The 14,295-nt window shown below is 51.2% G+C and overlaps 1 protein-coding gene across 2 annotated transcripts; it reads left to right on the top strand.

The window, feature by feature from the left end:
- Window positions 1-8,277: 8,277 nt before the first annotated feature.
- BMP4 (bone morphogenetic protein 4) lies at window positions 8,278-11,596 on the top strand. 2 transcript variants are annotated; one of them, XM_071559335.1, is made up of 3 exons: window positions 8,278-8,390; window positions 9,189-9,565; window positions 10,530-11,596. In XM_071559335.1, exons 1-3 carry the CDS (start codon window positions 8,362-8,364, stop codon window positions 11,369-11,371), a joined length of 1,248 nt encoding a protein of 415 aa, XP_071415436.1. In that variant the 5' UTR covers window positions 8,278-8,361; the 3' UTR covers window positions 11,372-11,596. The 2 variants fall into 2 exon arrangements, with proteins under 2 accessions (XP_071415436.1, XP_071415438.1); XM_071559337.1 differs by having other exon boundaries at window positions 8,312-8,394.
- The last annotated feature ends 2,699 nt before the right edge of the window (window positions 11,597-14,295 follow it).

Genomic DNA, 14,295 nt, shown 5'->3' with positions numbered 1-14,295 from the left:
TAGAATTCCAGAATAGTTTGGATTTGGAAGGGAGGCCAAAGACCATCCAGTTCCACACCCTGCCACGGGCAGGGACACCTCCCACCAGCCCAGGGTGCTCCAAGCCCTGTCCAACCTGGCCTGGAACACTTCCAGGGATGGGGCAGCCATAGCTTCTCTGGGCAACCTATGCCAGTGTCTCACCAGCCTCACAGTGAATAATTTCTTCCTAATATCTAATCTAATTTTATCCTCCTTCAGCTTAAAACCATTCCATTTTTGTCCTTTCACTTCATGCCCTTGGGAAATGGCACCTCTCATGGCACCACACTGGGAGAGATTCTGTCAAGCTCACCTTGCTTGGCTCTTATTTTGTGCTTTGGATCTGGGGTTTGTCTCCACTGTCCGTCACTCAAGTCAATATTCATGGCCTCCAAGTCCTCTTTGATCTTCTCATTTTATCCTCCACTCCTCAAACATCTGCCTTAACCCACTTCATTTTTATCTTGTAGACCCTCAAGCCCCAACCCCACTCAGGTTCTCCTCAGTCTGGTCTGGAGTGGATGGACAGCAGGATTTCCTGCCCCACTTTGCCTCTGCACCCAAGTGTTACGTAGGGAAAGAGTGATTGGATATGAGGTGACTTGCTGAGAGCCTCTGGAGGCAGTCTCTGGACTTTTTGGCAGCCATGGAGTTCTCTCAGTGTTGGGTCTTTGTGAGGAACATTTGTAATCTGATGCCAATTTTATAGATGATGTTGCACATTTGCTTTTTGCAATATTTCTTCGAATTGGGGTGTGGTGTTGCACACAATACCTGGTTCTGAGGCTTGTTGCTCTATCAGGTATGTGTACAGAGGGTGGGAAAAGGCAGCAGAGTCAGCAGGACAGAGGTGGAACCAGCAGGAATTCAGGGTGCAACCAGGGGAACAAACAGGTCCTCAGAGAAACTGCTGGTAACTCAGTTCTGCTTTCCCTGACTCAAAGTGTGACACCAGTGAGTGACTCCAGAGTGCCCAGAGGGCTGGGACATACCAGTGCTGTGCTAAGCCCAGATCCTGCTCAAGTAGGAACTGCTGGTTTAGACTCTCCATCCTGAGACTTTTGTTTAAGGCTCTTTCTGGGGGATGCTGTGCACCTGCCAGGTGTGCCATTCTGGGCTGTCACTGCAGACCAGTGTGAGCCTGGCATGACACCTTGGTGCCTCTGGCTTCAGTCCTGTTTTCTAGAATTGCACTTGGCCTTGCCTTGGCCCTTTGCCCAGACCAAATTTGCCTGCTTGGTTTTCACTTCTTTCCCATATCAGTTTTCTCTCCTGTTGTGTCTTCCTGCTGATCCTCAGGGGTCTGTACACCCTCTGCCCAGGTGGACCTCTGTGAGGGTGGCACTCCCTCACTCCTGAGGCCCCTTCATATGCAAGAGACAATGAGATATGAGAAATCCCCAGACTTGCCCCCTTTTTTGCCATTTCATGCTTTTTTCCCTCTTCAGACTGACTTTTAGATATTCCTTTCCTAAAACTCCCTCTTTCCCCTTTTGTTTTTTTTTTTTTTATGAGCCAGTTCCTCAGTTTTATCCCTCCATAAGATATTTGGTGACTGGTATTTTAGAAAATAAAACAAGTGGATGCTGAGAAAGGCCTCGAATAGAAAGCCTGGTTTGCCTGAGGGGGTCAGATCTCACAGAACACACATACAGTGGTTTGCCCACATCTTTTGGATAAGGTATCAGGGAGGACACACTGCCTTTGCATTGGAACCTGCAGGTCAAGAAATTGGCCTCCCTTCAGTTCCCAGGCTGCCAGCCAATAATCCAAAGCCCTGATGGCCATTTCTGGAAAATGCTGGAAACCCCCCTCTGACTACAATGTGTTTAATCTCTGCTTTCCAGGCATATTCAGTTTTGCTCCTTCCCTTTTTCTTCTGCCACAGGTAGGAGGTGAATCCCCAGGTGTCTCTCCATGATGGACAGGGCAGTGCAACCTTTGTTCCAAGTGCTGTAAAGGAGAGATCATATGGACTCTCCATGTCATGTTACTCTTCCAATACATTCCCAGGGGCTGGAGTTCTACTGAAATGGTTTGAAAGCCTTTTTGTTTGGTTGGTTGGAATTTAAGGACCTGTTTAGAACAATTTTTATTTCTGAGAATGGTGCAAAATGTTCTTCCAGACTGGAGGTTCCGACATGCCTTTAGTTCTAATTACCTCCATGTTTTTTAATTACTCCTCACTGTTTAGTATATGCTTAGCCACTTGGATAAAGTAGGTTCCTGGTGATTCAGTCACTGTCACAGAAGCACAAAGCTGAATCTAGACCTTCTGAAGTCCAAATTAACTCCTTCATCATTAGGCCAACCTTCCTTTAGGCATCACAGTACTTGCAGCACTGCATCAAATCTATTGCCTTTGGACTTCACAGGTAGGTGAAGTCCCCCCTTGGCTGCTGAGTCAGTGTCTGTGTATGATGGAAGCAGTGAAGGGGAAAACAAATCATTGTTTATTTAGAAAAGAGAAATCAAATCAGGTTTTGCTGCTGTTGACACAAACTGTGTCCCTGCTCAGGTGCTTTTGGGTTGCAGCTGTCTGGGAGAGGAGGTGGGCTTTGATTCTGCCTACAAGGGTTTTTCTTTGCCCCAGAAGGAAGCAGAGCAGGTAACAGTAAGTAAGAATGCCTCTACCTTGAAAATAAAGCCAGCTAACACCTCACTCATTAGCTTGCTTTATCAATTATAGAACAGAGAGCCTTGATGTGCTGTCATTAAGTAGGTCCTGCTCAAAGGTTTGTCAGGAAGGACTGCAGCCGTGTCAGGGCAGGGTTAGGTTGGATCTCAGGAAAAGGCTCTTCACCCAGAGGGTGGTCAGACACTGGAACAGGCTGCCCAGGGCAGTGGGCATGGTCCCAACCCTGTCAGAACCCAATGAGCATTTGGACAATGCTCTCAGGGATTGTTGGGGTGTCTGTGCAGGGCCAGGAGCTGAACTCAATGATCCTTGTGGGTCTCTTCCATCTCAGCAGATTCTTTGATTATGTGAGCAGGAGCCTTTCCCTCAGAAACCATCTTTTTCTGTGTCACATGTCTGTGAAGGCTCATGCTCTGCTCATCCACACCCACTGTGTAAGTTTAATCAGTGAGCACTTTCTAAGAAAGATGATTAATTGTGAGCATGCACCTTGTCACCAGGCAACTGGTACAAACAAGCCCCACCAGTTCATTATTGCTGGAGATGAAGGCCACAGGGCATATCCATGTTTCCCAAGAGGGAATCCCTGACAGGATCCTTCCTCTCTGCTTTCAGGTAAGGATGTTCACAGTAACAAACTCAAAATTCATCCATGTGCTGCCATTTCCCAGCACTTGCACTAACACCTGCTAGTGAAGTCCTTTGCTGTTGCTGCAAATCTAATAGAGCTGGTGTGAACTGTTTCTGTGGCAGATGTCCCACTCTGCTTATTTACACCTTGTGGTAGTGTTTGAGATCATGAAGGCTTCTGCTGATGGCAGATCTCGAGCCACAGTTAAAGGACAAAGACAAATGTCGGCACCCTGGAGGTGCGAGTGGCTGTGTGGAAATATCACAGTGGCAACTGAACTCACACCAAGCCACATATCAGCACCAGAGACACACTGGAGAGCTTTGCAAGGCCAGGGAGCTGCCAGCACTTGTGGTGTCCTCCAGAACTATTCATAACTCATCAGATCCAAAATGAATCTGCTTATCTCCGATAGCCACATGGCTGGATGGGGCTCGTTGGAGGAATGAGGGTCTTTATTAGTACCGGCCACACTTTCAGAGCAGGAGGAACATGTTCTTCACCTTTGGGAGGTCCTCCTTGCTTCTCAGGGATGAGGTTTTGATGGAGTGGGGAGTAATACAGAGGATGTGAGCTAAAGCAATGACTCTTTCCAAAAGCTGCATGAGATCAGTGGGTATTCTTATTCTTCTCATAACAGCGATGGAGGAAACCAGTCAATGTGTAGCCAATGTTACATCAGACATGTTTCTAACACAGATCTGAAGAATTTTAACAGACCTTTACAATGGCTCTACCTTTACTTCATGACTCATGTTGCTGAAGCACTTCCCTAGTCATAGAATCACAGAATCATTAAGGCTGGAAAAGACCTTCAAGGTCATCAGGTCCAACTTTTGGCCCATCACCACTTTGTCAACTAGACAAGAGCACCAAGTCATTTCTTGAACCATCAGCTCCCTGGGCAGCCCATTCCAGTGCCTAACCACCCTTTCCAAGAAGTTCTTCCTGATATCCAACCTGAAAAAGGTCTGGCCTGAAAGACCCAGAGCTCCTGGTTTTGAGGCAACAGCATCTCTAAAGGAACAATATTTGACAGCAGAGACCTCACAGTCCCACAACAGAAGACAAGCACTGTCTGTATGGACATTTCTCGCCTTGCTCAGTCTTGGGGATCTTTGAGTAGTGACAAAGTGAACAAGTCAAGCAACAGCAACTTAAGATTCTCCCTGCATGGCACTGTCAACCTTTTAATAGCATTCTCAAACAAATAAAAATCATCCTTGGAAGCTTAAAAATAAAAAAGAGCAGACAATTCTACTGTTTCAACTGCCATGTATCTGATTACCAAAGACTGTCTTTTTAGAACTGCATTATTTTAATGTTCCCAAACAGAGTTTTTGTAGGGATTGGTAAAAAAGAAAAGCTGTTTGGAATAAAACAGCAATGCTGAACCTGATTCTCCTCTTAGCTCAAGAGTGGTTCTAGACGTGGTCCTGACACCTCAGTAGAGACACTCTAATGTAAAGCAGAAATAGAGTCCAAGCTGGGCCCAGTCCTGTGCTTTAGAAGTATGAATTTATTTATTCAGGAGGAGGTAGAAAATTCTGGTAGAGCAGGCCAGCTCTGAAGCACTCAGAGAAATCATGAAAATCTCAGAGTGGTTGTAAAAAATGTTCCTTTCACCATTCAAGCAGCTGCACTTGTTTTTACCAGTTGCAGTCCAGCTCTTTAGTGAAGAGCTACTTTGGAAAATGTAATCCCTTGGAGTTGTTTGCTCCGTTCCCTTTGTTTTAATTGACAGGCTTAGGCAGTTGAAAGGCAAGGGTAGGAGGGAATTGATCTGAGCACACTTATGGGCATCTCCTCCTGTAATTCATGTCATTAAAACGTCTCTGCCATAGGTGTTTATTTATTTATTTATGGTTTTAGGCTTAATTCTGCTCAAGCACAAATCTGGTGAGGCAAGTTCTTTTTTTTTTTCTCCTCAAGGCGGGTTGTTTGCAAACTTTAGAGCCCAAAAAGGTGCAGCAGCTCTAAAAATAACATAGGATGCAAGAACTGGTTTGGGAAGGTCCGTGTCCAGAGGCATCACCTGAAATTCTGCCATTAGAGGAGTAGTTTGCCTTGAAAACAGAGCTGGCCTAATTTCTAGAGGTGCTGAACATCGACCTGCAGTGCTTGTTGGTAGGTCCTGAGCACACAAAACCTGGAAATGGGTCAGGTGTGAGCGGCTGGGATTTTATCGGGAGCACGTCTGGGCAAATCCACGATTACTGGGTTGGAACAAAAGTGAGCAAATAATTGCCCCTCAGCTGTGACCTCTGTGAGCAGAGCTGGGTGCTGGGGCTCCAGGAGACCTGCCAGCTCCCAAGACTTTTTGCTACCACAAAGTCTTCTGTCACAGCCAAGGTCTGCACATGATGAATCACCTCTTTGTCTGGCCATTCTTTGCAGGGTGAGTCCCCAGTGATCTGGTTCTTTTCTTCCAGAGGTGACCAATGGTCTTGCTGGTCCAGGTGCAGAGATTCCTGGGTTTTTCACAGAGCACAGAGAAATAAAAACCTGGCAGCAGAACCCCGAGTAAGGCTGGGACTGGGTCACAGGCAAGAACCCCACCAGCCCCACCCTCACCCCTGTAATCAGAGGGTAGTGATCCTTGCATTGAGCACAGACACAATGTTCTCTATTTTTGACATGCTGGATCTTTAAAGTTGCATCTGCCACTGAATTGAGCAGTGTTTGCTTTTCAAACCTTCCACATTTGTATTTTTAGCTCCATTTTGGCATCACTTTTTTGGTTGGAATATATAACACACTGGGTTGTTTAGTGTGCCTGGACTGAGTTCAGCCGATGTGTAACTCCACGGGCTGGAGCAGAAGCTTCGTTCAAGGTGAATTACACTCCATGGGGCTGAGGAAATGCAGCTCCTGTAGAAAGGCAGCTCAGCTCCCTCAGTAAACGCTACACTATTTCCATCCATGGTTATTCCTTTGTGGTTTGGGTTATGTATTTACATTTTACGGAATAAATACTACAGCTTTCCCCATGACTAACACTTCTTAGTAACCAGGGAGCTACTCAAATACGCTCCTGCCTCCTACGAGAGCCCAAACCACACTGCTCTGCCCTGGCTCTCTGGCCCCAGCTGGCCACCTCCTCACAGGGCACGGTTAACCAGCCTTACATAAGCAATTTTGGGGATCTCTGTTCCATGGGATGGCTTAGGAGAGAGCAGGCACTGGATGCTGTGGGACTGAATTCCGCAGGGACAAACATTTCCAGCACAAAATCTGAGTGGGGTCTTTAGACAAAGAGAGAGCCCATTGCCTTTCCCAATCCAGACGTCTGTTTTAAGAGCAGAGCTATACAGGCCCTCGTGTAAACTTTGTTTATAGACTGGAGTATTTTCAATGAAAATGTTATTTAACTTTAAAAAGTTGCACAGCAGCTACTCCCCAAATTGTTTTTCCTTGTTAAGAATAACACACAGTGTGATACATTTGAAATGGCGATAGCAATATTTCACCAATTTTGATGGATTCATAGCCCAAATACCTTGCTAACAGATGTTTCTTTTAAACTCAGAGTGGTATAGGAATAACTCAGAGATATTACAGTGTCAGCACTGCCTTTTATCTGTGCGTGTCCTTTCGGTGACATCCCTGGGCTTTTCTAATGCATGGGTCAGGTCTGAGCTTAAAAAAAAAAAGTGAAATATGAAAAGAAGGCATCTGTGATGGTGTGTGAGCTCTGGGGCAGTGCTGGAAGGATGCCGAGGTGCTGGTGTGGGCTTGCTGCACACTTGGGCACAGCAGCCTGGTGGTTTGTGGCCACGTGGCTGGTTCACAGTCATCGTTTCTGAGCTGGTTTTTGGTTGTGGTTAATTGATGAGCTTAGGAGTTCCCATGGCCACTCCACGACCACATCTTTTGGTCTCATAAATTAACCAGCTGTTCTCACCATGGGTGACAGTTTGCCCAACACAAAGGGATAACCCAGCAGGGCAAAGGGGCAATATTTTAGTGCCCTAGTGGGGTTGGCTTTATTTATCGTGGGTTGTTCAATCTACTTTGTGTCTACAAAATATGTGGCATCCATCACCCTTCATTAGAGGGTCTTTCCCTGGAGCTGCCTTCTCCACACCTTGTTTGTACATCAACCCCAGTGTGCTCAGTTGATTTGTGCTAGTGGGAGACCACTTTGTCCCCAAACTCCACCTGGGAACAGCCTCAGGCCTTGGGATGTCTGGTGCTTAGTCTCAGCCCCAAAGCTGGCCCAGGGCAATGCTGGGGTTGAACTGTGGGGCAAGGGAGCATCCTTTCTCCATGAGATTCTAGTCTGTACCCCTCTGGAGCAGCCAGCTGTGGCCATACACAGCCCCTGTGGGCTTGGAAAGGCGCCTGCTGCACATCCAGGTGGGGGTCCGGGAACCTGGCTTGGTGGGAAGGGGGAAAGAGCTGTGCAGGCAGCCAGGGAGGGGCAGGAGGATGAGAAAATCTGGAGGGCGGGTGGGATCGCAGGGCAGGGAGCATGGATAACCCCCAGGAGTGGCATGGGCTCGCAGCGCCGAGGAGGGCACCCTCAGGGGGTTGGCGTGTGGTGGGAGCACAGGAGGAACCCGCTCCCGGCCGCCGTCCCTTTCCCCGCGCAGCTCCTTCTCGTTCCTCCCTTTCTCCTCGGGGCACAGCCGCTTCCCGAGCCTCCCTTCCCGGGCCGGTCCCTCGGGGCGCCCGGTGGTGCGGGAGGGTCCCGCGGGGATGCACCTGAGCGGCGCGAAGGTCTCGCGGGGGTCGCGCCGGTCCCGTCCCGTCCCGTCCCGTCCCGCGGCGCCGCCGGGGGGTCCCCGCGCTCGGTCCCTCCCGGCCCGCGGGCGCTGGGCTGGTGCGGGGCGGGCAGGGCCGTCCCCCGCGGGGCCGGGCCGGGCCGGGGGCGGGCCGGGGGCGGCGGGCCGGGCCGGGCCGGGCCGGGCTGGCGGCGAGCGCGGCTCCACGTGACTGCGGGGCCGGCAGAAAACCGGGGCCGGCGGCGGCGGCGGCCGCACTGCGCCGGGCGGCGATCGCGGGAGGCGCTCACAGCCGCTGCCCCGGGGCTTTCGGCGCGCTGGGTCCGGGCTGGCTCTCCAGAATCATGGACTGTGCTGATATGCCTTGCTTGCTGTCAGTGAGTACAGCCCTCTTCTTCCTCCGCCTCGATCCTCGCTTTTGGTTTTCAGCGCGGGGCTTTATTTTACTTTTTTTTTTATTTTTAAAGAACTTTATGGTGTTCTTATCCCGGTTTTCCCCTCCCCGTGTCTGTCGGTGGGATTCGAACGGGTGGTTCCGCATCGCTCCGAGCCGCGCGCCCCTTTGGTCCCCGCCGGGATCCGCCGCCGCTTCTCCCGTCCCGTCCTGGCGGGGCTGTGGGACCGGGATGCGCCTGGGACCTGCTTAGGACCCGCTTCCCGAGGGGACTGCGGGACCGGGATGCGCCTGGGATCTGCTTGCTGAGGGGGCTGCGGGACCGGGATGCGCCCGGGACCCGCCTGGGATCTGCTTGCTGAGGGGGCTGCGGGACAGGGATGCACCAGGGACCCGCCTGGGATCCGCTTCCCGAGGGGGCTGCGGGACCGGGATGCGCCAGGGACCTGCCTGGGACCCGTTTCCCGAAGGGGCTGCGGGACCGGGATGCGCCAGGGACCTGCCTGGGACCCGTTTCCCGAAGGGGCTGCGGGACCGAGATGCGCCAGGGACCTGCCTGGGACCCGTTTCCCGAGGGGGCTGCGGGCAGCCCGGAGCCGGCGGCTGGTCCCTGCCCGCCGGGGCGCGCCGGCAGCCTCTCGAATTGAGGCTGCTCCCCGTGTCCTTTTGCCATTTACTATTATTATTATTAATTATTATTTTAAAGTTTATTCAGAAGAGTTTTTCTTCTCATCCTGACTTTTCGTCTTGTTTGTTGTCGCGTTTTTTACACCCCAGAGACACCATGATTCCTGGTAACCGAATGCTGATGGTCATCCTACTATGCCAAATCCTTCTAGGAGGTACTAACCATGCTAGCCTGATCCCCGAGACCGGCAGGAAGAAAGTGGCAGAGCTTCAGGGACAAGCCGGATCCGGACGCCGCTCTGCCCAAAGCCATGAACTCTTGCGGGGTTTCGAAACAACTCTGCTGCAGATGTTTGGGCTGCGAAGGCGGCCTCAGCCCAGCAAGTCAGCCGTCATTCCTAGTTACATGCTGGATCTCTATCGACTCCAATCTGGAGAAGAGGAGGAAAGCCTCCAGGAAATTAGCCTGCAGTACCCTGAGCGATCGACCAGCCGGGCAAACACCGTGAGGAGTTTCCACCATGAAGGTCAGTGATGGGAGGCGGTAAATTCCCAGCCCCGGTAGCGATCGGGATTTCCTTGCGTTTGGAAGCTCACAAATGCCTTTAGAAGCAGGACGTGCCCGGCCCTAAATTTATGGGAGGAAAACCACCCCCCAGCCTGCCGTGTGTGGGTGACAGGCGTGCTATGCTGTATTTTTTCCAGCATCCTGTGCTTAACCCGAGTTTGACCATTTTTTGAAGTGCTTTTGCTTCTGTTGACAACAGCGAGTTTCCTTCGGTGCCTCTGCCTCGGGGTCACTCCCTGGGCTCGCGTGGATTTAATGGCTCTGGATCGGATACGGGAGTAAAGCGAGGGCGGGATCTCGCCCCTGGAGTGTTTCTTTTGAACTATCAAAGCGATTGCTGCCTGCTTTTACTCTTAAAAAAAAAAGGAGAGAGGAAAAAAAATCCCCCCCAAACCCCAACTCGAATTTAATACTTACAGCTGTGTGTTTATAAGGTTTATTCAATAGACCCTTGTAATCTGATCCAAATGTTTCCTAGCGGATGTTTCTTTTCCAAAGTAAATCTGAATTATTAATCCAGCCGCATCATTACTGCGTTGGAATTTGCTTCTCTTTCTCCCCCTGCCCCCTGTAACAAGGCACCTCTGTGCTCCGTGGCGCCGCATCTCGCCGAGGGGATGATTTTGGAGAGACTGAGAGCGGGAAATCAAAAGTGGAAAAGCGAGAGGGGAAAAAGCCTCTCTAAAAGGGGAAGCGAGTTGGGAAGGGGTGTCCCGGTCAGGGCTTAGACAAGCGAGCGGTGCCGGGGCCGGAGCCCCTCCGGGTCCAGCCGGGAGGGATGCGCGGGGGAGCGGAGCGGTGCCGGGCAGGTGAAGCGTGGGTGTGTGCTGTGGCTGCGCCGGGAGCCGTGGCTGGGTGCCCTGGGGCTGACGTGCTCTTGTTTGCTTGTCTCACCACTTCCCCCCGTCCCTGCTCCCCTCCAGAGCACCTGGAGACCGTGCCGGGTCCCAGCGAGGCGCCCCGGATCCGCTTCGTCTTCAACCTCAGCAGCGTGCCGGAAAACGAGGTGATCTCCTCGGCGGAGCTGCGGCTGTACCGGGAGCAGGTGGAGGAGCCGAGCGCGGCGTGGGAGGGGGGCTTCCACCGGATAAACATTTACGAAGTGATGAAGCCGCTGTCGGAGCGCGCTCAGGCCATTACGCGCCTGCTGGACACGCGTCTGGTGCACCACAACGTGACGCGCTGGGAGACCTTTGATGTGAGCCCGGCTGTGATCCGGTGGACCAAGGACAAGCAGCCGAACCACGGGCTGGTGATCGAGGTGACCCACCTCCACCACGCACAGACTCATCAGGGCAAACACGTCAGGATTAGCCGATCTTTACCTCAAGGGCGCGGGGACTGGGCGCAGCTCAGGCCGCTCCTGGTCACTTTTGGGCACGACGGGCGAGGCCACGCGCTGACCCGCAGAGCCCGGCGGAGCCCCAAGCACCAGCGTTCCCGCAAGAACAAAAAAAACTGCCGCCGCCACGCCCTCTATGTGGATTTCAGCGACGTGGGCTGGAACGACTGGATCGTGGCACCCCCGGGGTACCAGGCGTTTTACTGCCACGGGGACTGCCCCTTCCCTCTGGCCGACCACCTCAACTCCACGAACCACGCCATCGTGCAGACGCTGGTGAACTCCGTGAACTCCAGCATTCCCAAGGCCTGCTGCGTGCCCACGGAGCTCAGCGCCATCTCCATGCTCTACCTGGATGAGTATGACAAGGTGGTCCTGAAAAACTACCAGGAGATGGTGGTGGAGGGGTGCGGGTGCCGCTGACCCCCTTCCCCGCTGCCCTCTCCTCCCCTTCTCCCTCCCTCCCGTCCCACCCCAGAACTGCTTGCTATAGCTGGACTCTTCTCTAAACTAAACGTTCACCTTGACCTTATTTATGACTTTATGTGCAAATGTTTTTGACAATAATGATCATATATTTTGACAAAATATATTTATAACTACATATTAAAAGAAAAAAATAAAATGAGTCATTATTTTAAAGGTAAACGCATTTTGTGTCTCGCCTCTCAGGGTGCTGCTGAGGCTGTGCTGGCTGGGAGTGCAGCAGGGAATTTATCTTCTCTCCTTATCTTCTCTCCCCCCACCTCCTCTACCCTTTCCCCCCCCTACTCCTTTTCCACTTAAAGGCTTTGCAAATTTTAGTCTTTCTATTTCTTGCCGAGGTTCTGTGGATCCCCCAGAGCTGGGGCTGCGCCACGTGGGAGATGAGGGTCCCTGGAGATTAAGAGCCGCTGGGAATAGAGCCGACCTTGCTAACCTGGCCCAAGCCTTTGCAAGCAACCCACCAAAAATGCATTTGAAAAGAAGCTGAAGATTTACCTGAGGGCTTTATGCTAAACCCACTGGGTTTTATACCCTTTCTACGACTTCAGGATTCCCCAGGTTTTAAAACTGTTAACATTTCCCCCCCCCTCCTCCCCTCCCCACTGGAGATGGGGAAGCTTCAAAGGTTTCCACGGATCCTTTGAAGATCAAATCACTCCATTACAATGCCAAAAAAAAAAGATATCTGGAGCAGTTAAATATGTGTTAGCTAATAGCTACCTGTGCTGTGTCCTTTCTAAATTGCTTCCGAGCAGGAAGGTGATCGAGCCGAGCAGGTACAGTTGGAGGTATTGAGAGCCTTGAAAACTCTGACTCAAGTGGATTGGAAGGGAGCGTGTTTGCCTTGGAAAATAGGGAGCTGTGTGGCGTGGGGCTCGTGTCCTCAGCCTTCCTGGGAGTGGGAAGGGGCAGCAGGGCAAGGGTGCATGATGCCTTTTTATTTTTTTCTCTTTTCCTTTAAAGATTGAAGCTTTCCAACCCTCGGAAAGGGGCAGCTCAGTTGAAACCAATAAAAACTGGAGTGGAGAGCTTGCCAAAAGCCTTGGCTCCCTGAGGAGTGCAGGTGGAGAGAAGAGATGGGAGCTGTGGGGGGAGGCGAGCGTGGCCCTGTGTTTCTCTTGGAAGCAAAAAACCCAGCCCTCAACCTCCTCTGTGCCAGGGAGGCTTTTCCACCCCTCCATCCCAGGGGTGTGCAGGCCACGGAGTTCCCTGTGCTGCTGGAGAGCCTTTGGGTGTCTCTGGGTGCTGGGGGGTCCTCCAATCCTTCCAGCACCCCAGGAAGCAGCAGTGGGTGTCGGGTCTCCGGGGGCCCCCTCGCCCCGAGCTGACACTCTCATTCCTGCTTTTAGAAGGGAAATGCGTGGCCTGGGGCATCGGCGACCTGCTGCCTCCCCTTTGATGCCTGCATATCAGACATAGCCATGCCAAAGAAAGAATTTCATTTTGAAGTGGCATCAGCTAAAGGCGAGCGCCTTTCAGCTGCCTGACAGGGCAATTACACACATCTCCATCGATAACCCCGGCGCTGCGGGGTCGGGGTCGCACCGGGAAAGGGGGTCTCCAGGGCCCCACCCCGGCCCCCCTGGATGTGGGGCAGCCACGGCAGGGAGGGTGCCTTGGAGAGGAAAAAAATAAATCACAGTGACTTTATTGCAAAGAAAGAGACTTCTCCCAGGTTCGTTTCCCTGCTGGTCGCTGCATCCCGGGCTGTCCTGGAGGGTGTTGTGGAGCTGAGCAGCATCTGCACAAAAGCCTCTTGGATTTAGGTCATTCTCACTGGAGAAGTCTCCAACTGCTTTGCTGCGTTCCTGCTGCTTTATGGAGCTGTTTATTTTGGTGCTTCTTTTTGCATTGTGTTTCAATGATGAAATCAAAGTTTCAACCCCTTGGAGGACACAGGCACTTGATTTTTCGTAGGTTCTGCTGTTGTCCTGATGCTTCCGTGGCCTTTGGGAGATTTTCCTTTGCTTGGTGAGATCCTGTATGGGGTGTTCTGCTCACAAATTGCAGGAAAATAGTTAACTGTTTCTTAAAAAAAAATCAAAGTATTTTAATTATGTAAATTTTATAGGAATCTAAACTGGGTATCAACCTGCTGATGGTACAAGCGATCTCTGTGACAAAATACTCATGGATGTATTAAGGAATTTACTCTAAATTTATGCACTTTACACAGAGCACAGAGGCTGAGGGTTTGCTCCCTCTGTGTGTGTGTCCCTGTCACATGTGGGTGTCAAACTGCTGCACGGCCTTGTGTGATCAGGGAGGCATTTAACAAAATTCTCAGTCTGAGAAATTGTTTAAAAATAGGAAAATACACCAAAATTTTAGGAAGACCAGAATTAGTCCCTTTCTAGTTTCCAGCTGACAACCAGTGGTGGGTTTTTTTTCCCACCACTTTAATTTATGCTGCGTTTTACTGGTGTTAATCCAAACTCTCTTCACCATCCTGGCAAGGAGGGGAGGGGAGTTGCCTTTGAGAAGCTGCAAGTGAAGCAACAGTGCAGGGACACCCTGGAATCCCCCAGAGCATTTCTGGCCATCGTTTTGTGCATTTCTTGCAGCAGTTGGGTTTAATCCTGAGTACAGGAATTAACATGATGACCAAACCTGTTTGTTTGCCAAGTGCTCCCAGCCATAAATGTGCCAGTATGGTTTCAGCAGAGCAGAGCTGGAGTGGTGGTTTAATCTCAGGCAGCCAGTGTTTATCTTTGCCTAAAAATATGACAAATTTATCTGCTTTCTAAGTGCCATCATCTCTCTGACCATGGACTGTATTGTTTGCAAATGTTACTTATTTTAGAGCGAGCACTTTGTGTCAGCTGGAGCAGAAATCCCTGGAAGATCTGAGATAAGGGATA

The sequence above is a fragment of the Pithys albifrons genome, chromosome 6 (assembly GCF_047495875.1).
Source record: "Pithys albifrons albifrons isolate INPA30051 chromosome 6, PitAlb_v1, whole genome shotgun sequence".
NCBI lineage: Eukaryota > Metazoa > Chordata > Aves > Passeriformes > Thamnophilidae > Pithys > Pithys albifrons.
This window is presented reverse-complemented; position numbering and strand designations above follow the sequence as displayed.

What these genes read in the sequence shown, in the direction of transcription:
- BMP4 (XM_071559335.1), top strand. Translation starts at nt 8,362, where the DNA reads ATGGACTGTGCTGATATGCCTTGCTTGCT. An exon ending in GCTGATATGCCTTGCTTGCT is followed by an intron (nt 8,391 to 9,188) that starts GTCAGTGAGTAC and finishes TTTACACCCCAG; the next exon opens with AGACACCATGATTCCTGGTA. An exon ending in GAGGAGTTTCCACCATGAAG is followed by an intron (nt 9,566 to 10,529) that starts GTCAGTGATGGG and finishes GCTCCCCTCCAG; the next exon opens with AGCACCTGGAGACCGTGCCG.